We start from the raw sequence: 20,204 nt of genomic DNA on the forward strand, positions 1-20,204 counted from the left end.
ATAAGTACATAAAATACATACTGGAATATTTCTATTTCTTTTAGAGCACGATCAGTTTACGAACGTGCACTCGATGTGGATCACAGGAATGTTACATTGTGGTTGAAATATGCAGAGATGGAAATGAGGTAAGATATGCTTTATTTTTATAATTACAAAAGTACTAAAATAATTCATTTAATTTCTTTTAATTAAAAGAAGATAATTATAGAATAATAGAATATCATTTAAATGATACAAATTATTTCTTAATCATTTAAAATTTACATCAACACCACTAGATGAAATCTTCACTTTCATTGACATTCTCATTAAATTCATAATTTATTAACAATCATAAAATTAACTAATTGATCTCTCATTATAAATTATAAGAATAAAAATTAAAAATAAATATTTTTATGAAATAATGCACAAGGTGCACCAGAATCACCTGACAGTTTTTAATATAAACTAACATTTCAGAGGAAAGCAAAAATATTTATTGTTTTGCATAGAATGGAGAATGAATATGTATCACTGTTATTCCTTGGAAATAAAATTTTGTAAATTGCCTCCAAGTCTTGCAAATAAAAACTAAAATATCTTCAGGTGTTTCTGGCACATTCTGTACATTTTTTACTTTTAACATTTTTATGCTGTGCATTATATCCTACATTTTTACTTATTGCTGCATAAAATATAAAATGAATAAACAGTAGAACCCTAAACTTTCATTTATTACATAGAAAAGACCAATATAATATTGGTCTTTACTATGTAATAAATGTATGAAACTTTTAATACATTATTAACATTTTTCATCTAATTAACATCATGACTTTGCTTGTATAAAAGACTATTTTCACATATAGAAAGTGAAAATTCTTTTTGTTAACTTAATATATTATGAAAATTTTGTAGAGATGATTTTATTTACATAAATACAATTACTGTGTTATTAATTAGCATCACATTAGATTTATTCTATTTTATTTAGTTTACGTAATAAACAACATTTCANTGGGTCGAGTGTAGGGTGAGCAAGACAAAAGAAAATAACACGTCTGTTCACGTTAGGGTCCTCACTCGAACTGCCTTTATTCTTTCTTGGCTTATAAAATCTTTGATCTTGTACTTCAACTCCCATCATCATTAATTATATAATACTTTTCTAAACAAAGAAGTAACTTACATTTCCTTTGATCAATACTTTACTATCTGACATTGTTCATTACTATTCATTTCTACTTTGGATGATAAACATGTAATTTATCATTTATTTTGTAACTGCTATTATATACTTTATTTTCTCAATTTTTCTTGTAGTTTTTTAAAATCAATAACTGTTACTCTTTCTATGTAAATGTTTTAATTACATTAAACTTTGTCAGTATTCTCAATCATAAAATAAGTAATCAATGTAAGTGTGTATGTTTGTATGTGTGTATAAAAACATTTCAAAATTTAAGAAAATTTTCTAAATTTTTTTTATAAATCATAATATTTTTAAAAATCATGAGATGTATATTGAAGTAATTACATTCTTATATAGATGAAATTAATTGAAAATTGGAAATCATGAATTATGAAATTAAATTAATTGAAAATTGGAAATCATGAATTATGAAATTATGAAATTAAATTAATTGAAAATTGGAAATCATTTAAATATACAGGGCCTTTCAAAATGAAAGCCACCATTTTAAATTACTGTAACAATGTTAATTATTATCTGAGAAGTGTGTGACGTATACCAATTGATAGAGTACCCGTCCAAGTTTCACCTTCCGTCTGCATTCTTGTCATCTACTGCCACTAGGAAATACCATAAACAAAAATGGTAACTCCACAATAGAGAAGGCATTTTGTGTTCTGCGGTTTGCAGTCGGAATCACTCGTTATTATACAACATAAAAAATATTCAGGAGTTGTAGAATTGTGGCTGCCGTGGAAGGAGTGACAAAACCATAGCAGTGTAGGAAGAATTTGATTATTGGTCAGTTGTGTGTCCATGTGTCGCTAGGTTCACACGTTGAGAAATTGTACTGGGCAAATGTGAAATTCAGAAATATTTTCAATGTTTTAAAGTATATTGCAATGTCCCCAGATGATAATTAACACAATTACAATAATTTAAAATGGTAGCATTCTTTTTGAAAGACCCTGTATAATTTAAACATTTTTTTCGATTAAAAGTTTTTGACTTACATTAAACATAAAACAAAGAAAAAATTGCATAATTGTTGTTTTCCAGAATAAAAAATTATTTTATCTAAGTTTTGGTGCTTTTGGATGCAACATTATCAGGGTACAGTTTAACAATTTATACATATTGTCTTGTTGAGAAAAATCACATTTCTGTGACAAGATAATATTCATAACGTGTTAAATCAGAATAATGTAACTTGATGATTAGGAAAAGAGAGCTAGAAACACATCAGTGGAGTAAAAATGTTTTTGTTCTGAAAAACAGTGTTTGATTGTTTTTGTTTTATAATTAAATTAGTTATTTCAATTTTCCATGAAAGCAATATTTAAGTTTACTGTTTAGAATTCTTAAATAGATAAAAATTGGAATAATACACAAAATATTATGTTGTTTTGTAGAAATCGTCAAGTGAATCATGCACGAAACATCTGGGACAGAGCGGTATCAATTTTACCAAGAGTTAATCAGTTTTGGTACAAGTATACTTATATGGAAGAAATGCTTAGTAACGTGGCTGGAGCACGTCAAGTTTTCGAAAGATGGATGGAATGGGAACCACACGAACAAGCTTGGTTGACTTACATTAATTTCGAGTTACGTTACAAAGAAATCGAAAGAGCTCGACAGATATACGAGACATATATCCTTTATGGTTCGTCATTTTATATTTAATGTATGTTTCTTAAATATTTATTTTTCTGCTAAATGTTAGAATTTTACGCAATTATTTGAATATATATTATTTGAAAATAATGAAAAAGCTTTTTTGAAATTTAGTAATATTAATCATAATATTCAAAAGCCATTAATGAAACAAAAACAGTTTAAATTTTTGAAAGAAAAATTTATTCTTTAACACTATTTTACTTGTAACTGTTCATCCTGAGATAAAAAATTGGATCAGATATGCAAAGTTTGAAGAGAATCACGGATATATCACCAATGCTAGAAAGATATATGAACGAGCTGTAGAATTTTTCGGAGAAGAATTTATGGATGAAAAATTATTCATTGCATTTGCCAAATTTGAGGAAAATCAAAGAGAAGTTAGTAACATTTTAATTTTGTATACTGTAATATATTCTTATCCAAAAAATAATTGAATAGGACATTTCTTTATTTAATGAGTAAAACTTCTTATTCAGATAAATATTTTAATATATTAAATATGACAAGAATATGAAAAACACATGAACAATTGGTTATAAGAGGATTTAAAACATTCAGAGTGGGACATAAACAAAATCATATTTTGAATTTAAGGTTATATATTGTACAGTACAATTTAAATTTCTATAGGAAAAATACCTTACAATATAATAAACCAGATGATTTGCCAAATTATCGGGGATAATAATTAGATAAAAATTTATTTGGTTTTAATCAAGCATTGGGTTTATTGGGTTGTTTGTATAAGAAGTAAGCATTTATAAGATTTGAAAGATAGCATAGTTTTTAATTTGAAAGTTATAAAACATATATATTGTGGTATTTATACCATAAGAATTGTCAACTTTTTACACTTACAGTTTCTATTAACATAGAATACAACCACTGACAAGCTTCTGTTATCACTGAAATCTCTTTACTGATGAAGACAGCAATAACATTAGAAACAAGAATGGAGTTGTATGCTGGATTCTATATAATCTTCTAACTACATAAATCATGCAGTTGGAATCAAGTGTTGCCGATCCTTATCACAATAGAAGACACGTATTGTCTATTAGAAATACACGAGAACCACATACTCTATTGGAACAGTATTATATTGTGTATAGTTAAAATACTATGATTACCACTGTTCTACAGGAAATGTCACTGTTAGTTTACTGGTACTTTATAACTGACTAGGTAAATATTTAGACATTTTGAGAATATCCTTAGCTGATTAAGTTGTGAGTTACAATCTGTATGTAAGTCATACTACATAATAGTTGGCAAACTTTATAAAATATTATATATATATATATATGTCGTATTATTTTGCAGTCGTAGTCATGGGGTCAAGTGTAGGGTGAGCAAGACAAAAGAAAATTGGACCATAAAATAACACGTCCATTCACTTCAGGGTCCTCACTCGAACTGCCTTTATTCTTTCTTGGTGTTGTTAACCTCATTCCAAAAGGAATGAGATTAACAAAGTAAATTACAGAAAAATATATACAAAGTTTACAAAAATTTAAAATATGTTATATATATATATATATATGTAAGTAGTACATTCCAAGTTTATGAAAAGAAGTTGTATAAGTATATAGGAGCTTCAGTAAGGGCATAGAAGATTGGCATGTGACTTGTGAGTAGCAGTGCCATCATTGTTATAAACTATGTGGAAATACGTGTTATATAGAAAGTTGTGTCTTTGATGTGAAAGTTAACTTTTAATTTGTTGGCAGTATATAGTAAAATTTCAATAGCAACTTTTTAATGTAGCAAACTTTTAGCTTCACATATGTTTGACTGATCTATCGGGCAAATATATTTACGCTTGTGGTTTTGAATTTCACTTGGGTTTGGAATATTTGTGTGTCAGATTTTGATGGGGAATATTGTTGGATTGCTTTAAAACCACAAAAAAGGCATTGTACTAAAATTAACTTTAGGTACGTTAAATGCATGTAGAGAGATTTTTATTATAATCTTCAAAATAAATGAATTTCTTAAATAGGTATTATTAAAAAATTTTTTAAATTTCAAAATAAAATATTTCAAAATTTTTAAAAAACAAAAGTATGTAACCACATGCCAAGAATGAAACTGATTTAGTATTGATGTGATAGTTTTATTTTATAATATTTTACTTAGAATTGAAATTTTTATTGTGTTCAATTTGATTTTTACATCACTCTATACTTATCTCAGAATTGAATTTTAAACTATACTATATATTTGTTTAATTTTATATTTTAATGTTAATATTTGAGACTTGTTAAATGTATATTTATATACTTACTGCATGTTCTTGTTAATTTGCCTATCTCATCTATTTGAAAATATAGTTTTATTGATCAAATAATGAATTGTTTTTTGTATCATAACGTTCAAATATTCATTTCAGTATTAAAGATGTTAACATTTTTTGCTTATTTCTTTTGAAAATATCTAGCATGATCGAGTACGCGTCATATATAAATATGCTTTAGACCATATTCCTAAAGAAAAGGCTCAAGAACTTTTAAAAAATTATACCATCCATGAAAAGAAATATGGAGACAGAGCAGGAATAGAAGACATTATTGTTAGCAAACGGAAATTTCAGTATGAAGAGGTAATAATAATAATAATGATGATAAAATTTTGATATATATTTTATGCATACAAATATTGTTTTTATATTCAATTTGTGTGCAAATTGAATATATAGATTTATTTGTTGTATTTTTTCATAAAGTAATTTGTTTAAATTAGAATGACACACAGAATTTTCAGAGAGAGAACACATCATGGGATTTATATATTAAAGAGTACTTTTGCCTACTTTATTTTAGGCTTATTCAGTTGCACAAACAGAACAATAAGTCTTAAGTGCAATAGTTGAAAACACTCTTTAATATAAGCTTAATAAAGTAAAATTAAATTAAATTATTGTTAAAAGATGGAGCCTAACATCTACCTCTACTTCTGTAATCATGTAATTTATAATTAATATTTGTAGCATAATTCTGCCCAATTACTTTGGCTGATGGCTGGATGATTATTAATAAAGTAAGCTTGTAATATTCTCTATGTCATTCATATTAATTCATATTTGTTTACAGTATTAGTATTCTATATCTTTATAAAATAATTTGATGTGTTCAGCTTTAGTTATAGCAAAATAATATAATTTTGATCTTTGATCAATACTTATGATCATATAAAAATATTAATGTCAACAGTAATGTTTTGCTTAACAACAGACTACATATGTGACAGAATTCCCATAAGATTATAATGGAACTGAAAAATTTGTAGCAGCTTCCTGTACCTGTTCTATATTTAGATACATTTAGTTCATTAACACTTATAATTGTGTTACATTTAGCCAAGATGATTAGTACATTATATCATATAAGGTTTATCTAAATACACTATGAGTATTTCTTGGAATGTATCCCCATTATTAAGCAGCATTTACTTGGAATAAATATTCATAAAAATAATTAACTTTTTTCATTTTTTTAATAGGAAATAGAACATATTACACTTATTTTTAAACTATGATTGATTGTAAAAGTTTACATATATTCGGGGCTCCCTCCTACTAGACCTACCTTTCCTATTTTCTGTCCACACTCCCTATTGAGTATAGAATTTTGGATATATATTTTTTGTGGTTGCTTGATTTGTCTTATCTATGGTAAATACTAAATATCACTTACTTCATTCATAATTTTAACTACGAATGCTGACTGCTGCTGTATGACAAACATCAACTACTTTTTATCTCTCATTTCCAGGACTTCTAGCTAATTCTGCATTTTTGCTAGTTTTCTTCATTTAACTTTGCTTTCAGGAAATTAACAAAGTCCTTATTTTTGTCTAGAGAACAATTAGGGAAATTACGACTGGTCACTTAAAAAATTAGTTTTTTTTAATACTTTTTGCCCTGTAGGCACTAAGAGGGCCTTTTTAGCAAGCCAATTATGAATTTGACCCACAGTGGATTGGACAGGTGCCAAGAATGGTGCCCAACATATCCTGATGAATTGCTCCTGAAAAATTCCTGATGTTTTTTGACTTGTTTGGATTTGATCCCAGATCGCCCAGAGCAATGTTAACCACTCAACCATCTGGGTGAGTCCACTTAAAATGGGATAAAAGACCACCCTGAGGGAAAATTAGACTTCACTTATATGAGGTTCAAGTAAAACAATAATGATAACTTATGGCATTTTCAAAGGGAATTTTCTGATCATTCACTTAAGTGAGGCATTCACTAAAAGGTTTCACCATACTTGTTTTCATTTTCTTTTACAAAAATTTTTGCAGTAATAGCAGGTATTTTGCTTCATAAAAGGCATGGTGGAGCACACACAAATAAAACAAGTAGTTTACTTAAATACATGCTTTACTTGTAGTATAAACTTAAACTACAAGTAAAACACTTATAAATTTTTTACTAATGGTATGTGTTTTATAAAATCTGTACTAAATTTTATAATTACTGTATTTGATAGCTTATAAGATGTGTCTTAGAAGCATGCCTCACAGGGCAACAATGATCATGTCAGTAATGAATATGAGAAAATAAGCCTGTTTCTTCTTTTAACTGAAGATTATGAATCTACACAGGACTTGATAAATGGGATTTTATTGTGCCTTAAAGTGGTACCTAAGGCACAATAAAATCCAAGTACCTAAGTACCTCTCCTCAGTCAGTCAGCATTCTACAATTTGATTGTAGAAGTAGAATGTTGTGAGTGAGGAGGAGGAGGAGTTTACGTGCAAAAGGTATAATATGTCTATTTTTAAAAATTGAAGTGAAGAACTTACCAGCAACAAGATCAAAAAGAAAATGGCATTTACATCATTAGATTCGAATTTACTAAACAGCAACAGAGTTGGTATTTCCTTACAAGATACAATTGCTCAATGCAAATAGTAGCACATTCAGAGTGTAGATTTAACTAAAATATAAGGAATATGTCAGTTTTTCATAATGGACATTATACATTTCACATTTGATTACCTCATTTGGAAACTTTGGGAATAAATAAAAATTACATTAAAAATTAAGAAGGACATTGAAATTTAAGAAAATATGATACTAAAATATTGCTTTCATTAAAATTATCCTACTTTTTCATTATTTGTTAGTGGGAGCCTCGATATATTGTTTGTTTGAGTGAATTTTTTTTACTATATGTTTACTATATATTTCAATTAAGGTGATTTTTATTTGTATTATAAATAATAAGATGTAATTAAAAAGCATAAAAATGAAAAAGGAATAAAATTAATCTTATCTGTAATTTTTTTAGGAAGTCAAGAATAATCCGCAAAATTATGATGCCTGGTTCGATTACTTGAGGCTAATGGAAAGCGAAGGAAGTGTCGACGCAACGAGAGAAGTGTACGAAAGAGCAATAGCCAATGTGCCACCCGTAAAGGTAGTTATCAAAAAAAAAAAGTTAAATTATTTCAAAAAATATTATTTTTATTTATGGAAATTATATTGGTAGGAAAAGCGATACTGGAGACGTTACATCTACTTGTGGATAAATTATGCATTGTATGAAGAGCTCGATGTTGAAGATTTCGAAAGGACAAGACAAGTTTATCAAATGTGTTTGCAAGTTATCCCTCACAAAATATTCACATTTGCAAAAATCTGGCTTTTTGCTGCTCAGTTTGAGATTAGACAAAAAAGTCTTCCCGCCGCAAGAAAGTTGTTAGTACGTATTACGTATAGTATTAAAAGTAAACTGAAACAAGTTAATCTCTCAAAGTACGATCTTGGTAATCTTAACGTATATGGAATCGGCATAGTGTCGGATTAAGGAGATTGTGGAATTATCGGAGGTAAAATGAATTCAAGTCATGTAAACAAATTTTATAGTGCAAAATCAGCTAGATAATCATTATTGCAATCAGAAAGAGCCAGAGAAAGATTGTGTCTACAACTAAAACCTCAAAAATTTACAGTGTTAGCAAGATGATGACAAACAATGATGAGAAGCATTTAATGATGCAGTAAAATGCAAGTTGGATAACTGATTGAAACATCTGAGCACTCTTCCGTCACTGGTGAACAATGTTGCTGAGTTGAGGTATTCCCACTAGATTTAGTGGGAAGTATTTTTGGTAATATATTTCGGGTAGATTTTTATATTTACACAGCGTCATGTTATAAGATGTTGTACCTTTTTTGTGGAGCCACAATTTTTAATGTTGTGTTCAAGCTCAGATCATGGCACATTTAGTGGAAACTGTAGTTTGAAGTAGTGGGAAGCTGCCTATGATTTGACAATGGTGCCAAATCATAGGCAGCTTCCCACTACTTCAAACTCCAGTTTCTGGCAATGGTGCCAGAAATACCCAAGTTGACTAGTGTTGGATTACTAGACATGGCCAGATTACCAAGATTGTACTGTATATAATTTAATTAAATACTTAAATATTTAAATATATATATGTATTTTATAGGGAACTTCCATAGGAATGTGTCCTAAAGATAAACTATTTCGTGGTTATATTGACTTGGAAGTACAGCTGAGAGAATTTGATCGATGTCGGATACTCTATCAGAAATTTCTTGAATTTGCTCCAGAAAATTGTACAACTTGGATGAAAGTAATTTTGATTATAGATAGTTTTATTTATTTATATTAAAAATAAAAGATTATATAACATAATGAAACATAAAATTCTAAAATGTATTTAAAGTTTGCAGAATTGGAAACAATTTTGGGTGATATTGATCGTGCCAGAGCCATATATGAAATTGCCATTAACCAGCCAAGGCTAGACATGCCAGAAGTTATCTGGAAATCATACATAGATTTTGAAATCGAACAGGAAGAATATGACAGAGCACGACAGTTGTACGAACGTCTCCTAGAGCGTACACAACACGTTAAGGTAGATTACAAATTATTATCACATAAGATTTTTATGATAAATCATAATTAATATTGAACTTTGAATTATAATAATCAATTTTTTTTATATATATATATATAAAAGGTTTGGATCAGTTATGCTCAGTTCGAATTCTCTTGCGGAGGAGATAATTCAATTGCTCAAGCACGTCACATTTATGAGCGTGCAAATAAAGAACTCAGACTTTCTAACGAAAAAGAAGGAAGATTAATGTTGTTGGAAGCTTGGAGAGATTTTGAGGTAAGTAGTTTTTTTAATACATGAAAATGATCAAAGTACAAATGGAAAAATATTTTACTGTAATTTTAAAATCTAATTTTATAAATCTCATACATCAACAGCTGGATAGCTGCATGCACGAGATTTTGTCCCAATTTTATACTGGTTCATTCCAGATAGGTCACACCCCATGCCTCACCACTTAGTAATCCCCATTGTGGGTTTACTTGGGCCCACAATAGTATGAAAGACAGACTTTTGGTGCCAACAAGACAGAGTTAAAACCTCTTTCATTTTTACATTCTGATCAATTTGGTTTTAGTGACACTTTTATGCAAGAATAACATTTTATTTCATTTGATTATGTAATTTTCCTGTGGACACTAAGAAGGCCTTTTTTAAGTCCACTGTGGATTCTGCCAGGTTTACAATAAGAGAAGCTGGGTGGCATAGATATTGGACTGACCTCCTCTGAAAAATTCCAGGGCTTTTTTGACCTACATGGATTCAATGTCCCAAGCGATAAGCCAAAATTTCAATTGTCTTGGCCATCCAGTTGCTGTTGTGTACTTTGAGTACATAAATTCAAGTCAATCCATTTCAAATAAAATATCAAAGCGTAGAATTTAATTTTGATTATTCTCAAATATTGAATCTGATTAGCTACAAAATTTAAAAAATAATTCGTACAATGTTTTTTTATTTGTCTATTTTTTTTAATGTTTATTGTATACATCAGTATCATTTAACATGGAACACCATTACAGTATAGATATTCAAAAATCTTAAAAACAAGCATCATCCATTTTAATTATATGTGTAAGAAGTAGATATGTCTTTCTTCTGTATCATTTAGAAAATTTGTTTACATACTTCAGAGTGCAGCCCTATGTCACTATGTAGGATGTATCATTTAGATATTGAAAATTAATACAATAAAGTTGTTTTAAACTAGTAATGAAATACAAGGAAACATTTGTAAACAAAATAATAGCAATATAATTTATGCATTCATATATATATATTCTAGCTACATGTTTTGAGTATATTTTATAAGATTTTTTTATAAAAGAATTAACATTAAACATTTTCTATTTTATATGGCAATTTATTCAACTAGCAAATTAATTCATGAAAATAATTCCAAAGAATAATCAGTGTTCTGTTATTTGATTTTATAACAGTTTAATACTTTCTTAAAAATTTATTTAAGTATCTTACAAAATCAAATGAAAGAATTTGACAAAAGTTTTTATTATAACCAATATTTCTGTCTTTTCATAATATAAAGGTTGAGTTTTTAAGAATAAACAGAGACTACGTTAATCTTTTTTGTGATAAAAACTACTTAGATATGGGTATGTATCGTACACTAATGCTTTTAGGTGATTCTGCAGCAAAAATTCAAAAGAAGTCAAATCTGGAGAACATGGTGGCCATGGAATAACTTAGTGTTGTTCTTTCCAGCAGTTTCCAAACCATTCTGTGAGCCACTGACTGGGAATGAGCTGGTGTGGAATTTGGAGTGAGTGGCTTCTTTGTCTGTATTCATTGACGACACCCTGAATTATGACTAATATATGAATGACTTAAACATGATGGACAAATGGCTTGATGACTTGCCATTAGCACAATTCTAGTAGGTTTAGTACTAACATAATAGAATACCACCTCATTCTTGGACAGATGTGCATGTGGCTCACATAGCAGTTTGGCAACTGCTGGATAGACCAAATAGCTCCTTTCTATGACGTAATAGTCATAGAAAGGAGCTATTACATTCCCCAGACTCAACCCTTCCAGAATTTTTTCCACAGAATCACTTAAAAGCATTGGTATATGGTGCATATCTAGCAGTACTGCGTAATATTGAGAAATGCATTTCAAAGTATGGTGAAATGGTGACACCATGAGTGCTAGTACCATCTGGAACACCACACTATCTACATTTTTGTATTGCCACTGAAGATGGTCATCTTGAACACATTCTCTACAAAATAAATCTCACTTTTTTGTATCAATTTTTGCAATGTTATCTTTATTTTTTAAGAAAAGATCATTAATTGTCCTAAATTGATTCCCTTTGGTTATTTTAGCACTGGAACAAGTGTATATTGTGTTCTTAACACTCATGCAATGCTGGAAAGATCTCTCTTGCCCCCTACAAAGATGACACACACATATTTAATTGTTAAAATTGTGTCTACAGTAATTTAATGAACTTGATTTAAATTTTGATATAGATAATCTCAATACGCTAAAGCTACTTAGATATAACTAAATATAACTAGATATCGTAATTGCACTTGTTTTAAGTTATAAATATGGCCAAGGCATCAGTCTGCCATTTCGGGAAGTCAAAAACCCTTGGAAATTTTTTGCAGATGGTCCATCTTCGATATGTTGAATACCATTCCTTGCTATCCAATCACTCCATCTTGGATCTGGACTAAATCACGGTGGGCCTTCCCCTCTTAGTGCCCGTGGGGCTAAAATAGTTCCCATTAAAATTACAAGTACACATTATTAAAAGTTTAATTCATGACGTCCAAATGATTAGCCATTGTCTAACTTGTTACATACTTAATTTCACATTCAGTTTTATCAAATAATTAATAAATTAATATGAAGTTTTTCTATTATATAGTTAATTATTAATATGACTATAAGTTTTAAAAGTTGAATGTCAATTTTGTTGCAAATTACTAGCTAAAATTTATTTTGATCATAATTCATTAAAAATTCAATTATTTTCTAGATAATTTTAGCAATACCTAGTTACTATTTTATCTCTCTACATATTTATAGTTGTATGCTACATACATGTACAGTACACTAGACTGGTTCTATAGGTTTCTTTGTTTGAATGTTACTAAATATTGATTTCAAGATATATTGTAGTTTAGAAAGTTCTGTGAGTTTTACATGAAACATAACTTGTCAAATTGTGTTTAATATTAATTTATTAATGATTTGTCATTACGAAGTTATTAATTTGGTGATTATTTCATTATTAATATAGTCAAATAAATTATTCAAGTGCCGGCTGTACGGATGAGGTTTCGGTCTACCACTCTGAGTGGCCCGGGATCAAATCTGGGCAATCGAAAAAATCTGAAAATTTTTTGGGGGTGGCCCGTTCAGATATGACGGGTCACGACCCTTACTGCTCAGCTGCCACATTGTGGGCCCGCCTGAACCAATAATGGGCTTGAAAAAGCTTTCTTGGTGCCCAAATGACAAAGAGTAAAATCATTTATTTTCTGGTATTTTAATTTTCTGACATTGACTAACATATAATTAAAATCTTGAAAAAGTTTACATTCCAGACTGTTTTTTATTCATCCATGGCATAGATTTACTGTCTCTTGCTTAAAAGTGATGTGTTATTCTCATTTATCAAATCATATACACTAAAAAAAAAAGCAAAGAAACATGCAAATTCAGTGTTTAAACATGTAATAAACTGTATAATTTTATTCTGTTCTATTTGAAAAATAGCAAGACTATGTTCTTATCCATCTTCAATAAGTAATTTCAGATATTTAGGAGTGTCCTATCTTATTTTGAGAAATATTGCAAGATTTCTGTAGTTCTTTTCCAGCTTGTCTTGACGTAGAATTTAATTTTCAAATTCTGCATAAAGAAAAGCCAAAGTTGAACTAAACAATCATCTTTTATTAAAAATTTTTCTGTTATTTAATGTGTATGTTACGCAAAGTAATTCTTATTTTATTTCCAGAATGAACACGGAGATGATGAATCCAGAGAGAACATACAGAAACAAATTCCAAAGAAAGTGAAGAAGCGACGGAAGATACAGACCGAAGATGGAGTAAGAAACCTTTTTATAGAAAAATTGAAATCATTTATAATCCAAAACTCAAATTAAAAATAATAATAATTATTATTTTCAGTCGGATGCGGGATGGGAGGAATATTTCGACTACATCTTCCCCACGGACGAAGCGGCTCAACCTCACCTACGCTTGCTGGAAATGGCCAGAAAGTGGAAACAGGAACAGATAACTCAGGATAACGATGAAGAAGAAAAAGAATCTTAATTGTTTTGTACATAGATTTGTATATATTTTTTTAATTTTTAATAAAAAGTATATTTATATTTAAAACCGATTTCATCAAATCTTATTGAAGCCAAATTAATCGGATATATTCGTTAAACTTAAAATAATAATTAAATCAAACTTCAATAATTTGAGTACTACAATTAGCAAGCATTTTGCTTGACATAGTTGTTAGTTATTAATTATTTAACCCATAGTAGCTGTTTTCGGTCACAATTATTAAATCTTTGGGGTCCATTCTACGCAACCACACAAAATAATTAGTGTTGAAATTATATATCTAGATACACGATTGTTTTATGCATTAACTTCTAGAAATTATTTTTTTTTAGGTTTCAGTTTGTATTTCCTGTTCATTTCCGATCGGCAGACCAACGGGAGTCTTTTATATCTATCTCCTGGATAACATCCAATCGATCTGAAACAACAGCTGAGACCGATTCAAAAACAATTATTATCTCGGAAATGACATTTTAAATTATAAATATCGCTATTATTCTTTTTAGTTTTTAAAAATTTAAATACATTGTAAAACCATAGAAAGAATTAAACTTTTTATGTTAAGTTTAGATTACATCATTAATACATCATCAGACTTACTTATAATAAAAAATAAACTTATAATTTATTAATTCTTTGTCCTATTAAACAAATACGTTTCCACAGTTTTAAACTGAACTTGCCTCGTCTTCTGGTATAAATGTTAACAAGTAAAATTTCTAATCTTGTTTATCAGAATAGATAACTTCGTAAGCCCTTCAATAAATTTTAAATTGTAATTTGTGTAAAATCCTAGACGTCGGAACAAACACCACTTTGTCACTCCGACTCTCGAAATGCCATAAGTTACGTTATGAATATTTTATGGTTGAATCCACATTAAAGTTTTAAATTGCCATTTTTCTTGTGTATGATACACACGTATTAAAACTTTAATGGGACGATAAGATGCAAAAAAAAAAAAATTTTTTTATATAAATATTAAAATTTTCATGTTTTACAGGGGGTATGCGAGATGATTTATATATTAAGGGAAGTTCCAGATTGATATTGATCACACAATAAATCTTCATGTTTCTTTATATTAAATTTTAACTACCCTTTTTTCTAGGATTATGAAAATATTTTTGCCTTAATGTCCCTTATAAATATGCAGATAAAAACTTATAGGTGAAGAAGGTAAGTTTATGAAAATTAACAGTGTACAGTTTACAAAATATTTAATATAATTTAGAATTAACTCTAAAACATACAGTAAGCCTTCTACATACAGTACTGTACATATGTGGTTTACATACAGTATATACAGTAGATATACATACTATACATAGATGGCCTACAAATAGGACATTTAAGACCTACATACAGTATATAGAATCATATATATTTATATTTAGAAGGCTATATACACACAAATGGATTTAGTTTTGTTTATGTATAGAACTGCCACATGTCAAATTGACCAGAAATTATGCACGAGGCTACCATTTGTTAGTTGAAAGTTGTTTTTCTAACCAGACTCCAGTGTGCAGTCTTGAAGATCAGCCTTAACATGCGATAATTTACAACTTTAATTATTTAAAATTTCTGTAGAGAATGGAGTGGTCATGTAAGTAAATTGTAAATAGTAAGCATAGAGGCAGGCCCTACCAGAGATGGGCTGCACCTCCCTCTCGTAGGACTTTTTTCTACTTCAATCTCATTTGTGTTATTTGTAAAAGCAGAGGGTCCCAAAATGGTCTTTCTACCTACAACTCTCCATTCCCTTTTGGCCCCGCTTAGAGATTTTGTCACTCAATAAATACCATGCCCTTTCACTCCTCCATTCATTTATTTGATGGATATCCCAAGTGGAAAATCCACACTCTCTAACCTTTGTTAATTAGGTTAAGGTTTGCTGGAAAAGAGCAAGGGGCGCAACGTGATGCCTCTAACAATTCCGAAATGAATAACATCGATTTAATCCAGTTAACGTGTTGGCAACAGAAAAAAGCGCTTTCCTCTAGTATTTTTAGAAATACACTTTAAAAATATAAACAAAAATCGATCAACTTTTAGTCATTAATTCTGCCTTGTGAATTTTCATGTATATTACCACGCTCCATGCCCCCTGATGTGTATAACAGGCCCCAACCTTCATCACAGGCTGACACCTCTTGGGGCCTAGTATGATACATCGTAGAGGTGTCAGCGGATTGTTTGGCCTGGTCCTACTATCTACGGGCCTCAGAAAGGCGAGCGGAGTGGGCCCCTCCGGACCCGTGAGAGGCCCTTACGTTAATTTATAGCGTACGTTTCATTAACTATGCTGGGAAATAGTTTAATTTTCCAGGCAAATTGCAAAAATGTCAATAACAGCGCTCAGGCTATTTAATATCATAAAATGGGAAAATCAATAACGATAAATGCAAAGTTCATTTGGGTTACGGAGTGGAACGCGATCGACCGGTTGCCTCGATCGAGTCGGAAACGACGTTAAATCCCGAACTTTGCCGCATAAACAAGCAATAAAAGCAGAAACGGCCACTCTTAAAACAAGGAAAAGATGATATTGGCATGGTCAATTCATTTCCGTTTACTTTCGTCGCCCTTTAATTAACGGCATTTAAAATTACATTCCATTCATCACAATCTCTCTCTTGTTCAATTTTAAAAATAGATTTATAATTATTGCAACGACGCTAACGAGAAAATAAAAGTTTGCAGCCCGTTTGTTTAAAGTCTTTTATCATTTTATACTTTGAAAATGATTCGTTTCACGCGGTGCAAACTTTGTGTGTTATGAACTTTCGTATTACCTTATCGATTCGCTAGTATTTACTGTTAAACGCCGTATTCTTTTCTATTTTCTTCCCTCTATCAAGCATTTTCCCTGTCGTTTGCGCCCTTTGTCCTTTCCTTAACCTTGTTACATTTTCTGTATTTTCGTTCTTTCTTCTCCCTGTCAAGCATTTCTCTTATTGTTTGTGCCCTTTATCCTTTCTGTAAGCTTGTTACATTTTCTCTGTCTTCATTTTCCTCATCCCTACCTCTATGAAGCATTTCTCTTATATTTTATGCCCATTGTCCTTTCCTTAAACGTGTTACATTTTCTCTATTTTCGTTTTTCCCTTTCCCTTCCTCTACGAAGCATTTCCCTCATTGTTTGCGCCCTTTGTCCTTTCCTTAACCTTGTTACATTTTCTCCATCTTTCAATACACTTTTATATTCTTATACGCGCTTCTGCCTCCACCAAATGGAATCTACTGAGGAATTTTTTTCTTTACAATCACAAAGTTTAAGAATTTCTGCAACAAAAACCAATGCAGAAATTCGAAAACATTTTCAATATTTTTAAAAGCTAAAATGTATTTTTGCTTCTGGTTCCTCTCTATATAAAGGAATTTTTATATAAATGATCAATTTATGTACTCGGGAATAAGTATATTTTTAGAAAAATAATCAATACAAACCCAGCGATCACGAAAATTGCTTAAATATTTCTTATTTTTGATTTATAAGTTCCATGCTTCAAGATTTTCTGCAAATTTAGTATAACGGGAATGGGCAGAGAGGCTGGAAGTACGGCCAAACCTCGATACTGCGCCATCGTTCGATTTCGAAACTGGCGCTAAAGCGAGGGACCTCAAACGATAAAGCAACGAGATCAAAGTGTCTGGAGTCTGAGAATTTGCAATTTATTAATTCATAGAGGCTGAATCATGAAGAATGTATAAATGCACCACTCCAACTCTCTCCATCCCCCCAAAAATTGATGTGCCTATAGACAACCCAGGCTATTGTCAAATATCAATCCGTAGCCTTCCCCATAGTTTAGCATCATTTTAAATTCGAAATTTAACTAAAATTTTTAACTCTAAAGTGGCAATAACATAATATGTATGGATTTGTATTGAAATGGCGGTATAGAAAATTGTCGTTCTTCCTGTAGTTGGGTCCGTGTTTACGGATTAGACAGGACTCTAACGAAGGCCAAGGGGTGGATTTAGGGGAGTGCGCAGGGGTTTTTCCTGGGTAAAGCCGGGTATCTCAGATACTAAGAAGTTTCGTAAGGCACACTTCCTTTCTGCACCCCTTCTAATTCGCCCGTGGCCTTCGTTAGAGAGTTCTGAGTCCATCCCTAGTCAATAGTAGGCTGGACCGTGGCCAATAGTGGATCCACTATTGATCAGGGTTTAGACTTGTGACATCCCTAAGCTATAACAAACGGGCCCTTTTTTCTCCATCTCGGTGATACGTGTAAAAATGAGAGGCCTTAAGCTTTAGACTCTTAACGAGAGGGCCTAAACTGCAGCTTGTTTAGCTTAGGCGCAAACGGGCCCTGAATCGAATCATAGCACCAAAAAAAGGGTTATAAAAGTAGAGAAATGTGAGGCATTAATTTGAATTATGTCTCGTTTTTTAAAAAAAGAAAAATCTTTCGTTTAATTAGAATAAAAAATAAATCTTCGGAGACGAAGAAGAGGAGAAGGAACTACTCAATTCTTCTTCTTTAATGTCAAAAAGCGATGCAACAAGGACTTCTAATTGGTACATGTTATTCGACATCACTCAATAATTGGCTCGAGGTTTATGCCTTGATTCGATTGCTGTTTATCACGTCACAATAAATTATTATTAACTAATAAGATAATAATACTCAATTAACTACGCGCCGTTAATTGAACCGAATTATCTTCCTAATGCCATAATTAATCCATAAAAAACACAATAAGTAAACCGCTCCGGTTATAAAATTCACAGGCTGACATCACTTCCGGATGATGATGAAGATAAATCTTCATGTGTAATTTTAAAAATATTAAATATTCTTGCTAAAAATAGAGTTTTTTTTTTTAATATCCAAAGCAGTTTCAATTTAGGTCAGATTTTTTAAAAGGTTGAATGGCATTTTATGGTAGAAGTCAAGGTATTTATTCTTTTATCCTCTTAGGATCTTTCTTCTCCTCCTCCTCCTCCTCCTCCTCCTCCATTCGGAAGTTTATTATAAAATCGATTCTGCAAACAGTAATAGATAAGAATGGATATTCGTGCGGATTTATTATGCTTATCGCGCAATTACACTCGCAGGTGAGGCTTTTTTCCCAGCCATTTTTTACCTTTAAATATCGATAAAGATTTTGAAAAACGGTAATTAAAATAAGTAATTACATTAATGTATGTAGAAAAAATTATCTGGAAAAAAAATCTCTTGAAATTCTATAAAACCAATCGATTCTTTGGTTGCTTCGATGGTTCTTTACGGTCGTTTAGAATACAGCAACGAATTGCCTGACTTTTCCGGAAAAAATACTTAAAATTGCGCGTGGCGCCATCTGTTGTGATATTTCGTAATAAAAACATCTTCGTATTATTAATTATTATAAAATAAAAGCATTTAATTTTGAGGGCAGAGACGTGTTTTATTTTTAAAAAAATTGCAAATGCTAATAACGAGTAAAATCATAAAATCCGGCACCACTCGAGATACGACGAGTGACCCCTCTTATCTCCCCAACCCTTTGATAATTAAGCACCAAAATTTAATGGGATTTACTCCTTCAATACATAAACCACCCTGCCGAATGTAAGAAATTTTCGACAAAAGGTAGAGGAGTTATGAGCGAACAAAATCGTGACCCCACACACTAATATCCATACATAAAGAAAATCCCCCCCCGAATTTCTTTTGAATTTCTCGACATTTCAAGGTCCTCCCCCGAGTCCAAAAACGTTTTGTAAGTAGTGCCAAAACTTAGCGCGCGTAGAAGCGCGTGCATATTCGATCGGGCAATCGTAAAACGCGCTTACATAGAAGAGAAAGACCGTAAATTACATTTTCAGCACCGAATTTACACGAAAATTGTGTTTAAAAAAAAAGAACTCACGTTACGCTGCTATAAATTTCGGTGGTGGAGTTCGGAAATCGGCACCACGCCGTTAGGATTTCAGAAAAATCGTTGTTTGTAACTGCGGGGTGCTAATTTCTGGTGTAAACTTTCAAAAATTAAACATATTCTAGTACGTAATATGCGGGCCAAACCTTTAAGAAAACGCAGAAACGTGAGTAAGAACCCGTAACTATTTAAATAAGGTAGGTGCAGCGGTCCTTTATTATCCTATTTGCCCTTTTTTTTTTTTT

General features: G+C 30.7%; 1 protein-coding gene across 1 annotated transcript in view; it reads left to right on the forward strand.

Moving 5' to 3' along the window:
* The window catches only part of LOC111631011 (crooked neck-like protein 1), a 20,340-nt gene extending 6,217 nt beyond the window's left edge, over window positions 1-14,123 (forward strand). The window contains exons 5-15 of the mRNA XM_023375201.1: window positions 45-128; window positions 2,590-2,831; window positions 3,059-3,237; window positions 5,301-5,462; window positions 8,158-8,286; window positions 8,359-8,571; window positions 9,323-9,469; window positions 9,563-9,757; window positions 9,863-10,018; window positions 13,740-13,832; window positions 13,915-14,123. Of these exons, the coding sequence (XP_023230969.1) occupies window positions 45-128; window positions 2,590-2,831; window positions 3,059-3,237; window positions 5,301-5,462; window positions 8,158-8,286; window positions 8,359-8,571; window positions 9,323-9,469; window positions 9,563-9,757; window positions 9,863-10,018; window positions 13,740-13,832; window positions 13,915-14,061 (1,747 nt within the window). The 3' untranslated portion in view covers window positions 14,062-14,123. The remainder of the gene's footprint in view (window positions 1-44; window positions 129-2,589; window positions 2,832-3,058; window positions 3,238-5,300; window positions 5,463-8,157; window positions 8,287-8,358; window positions 8,572-9,322; window positions 9,470-9,562; window positions 9,758-9,862; window positions 10,019-13,739; window positions 13,833-13,914) is intronic.
* The last annotated feature ends 6,081 nt before the right edge of the window (window positions 14,124-20,204 follow it).

Source organism: Centruroides sculpturatus, unplaced genomic scaffold (assembly GCF_000671375.1).
Source record: "Centruroides sculpturatus isolate CEXI.00-Female unplaced genomic scaffold, Cexi_2.0 scaffold20, whole genome shotgun sequence".
Taxonomy (NCBI): domain Eukaryota; kingdom Metazoa; phylum Arthropoda; class Arachnida; order Scorpiones; family Buthidae; genus Centruroides; species Centruroides sculpturatus.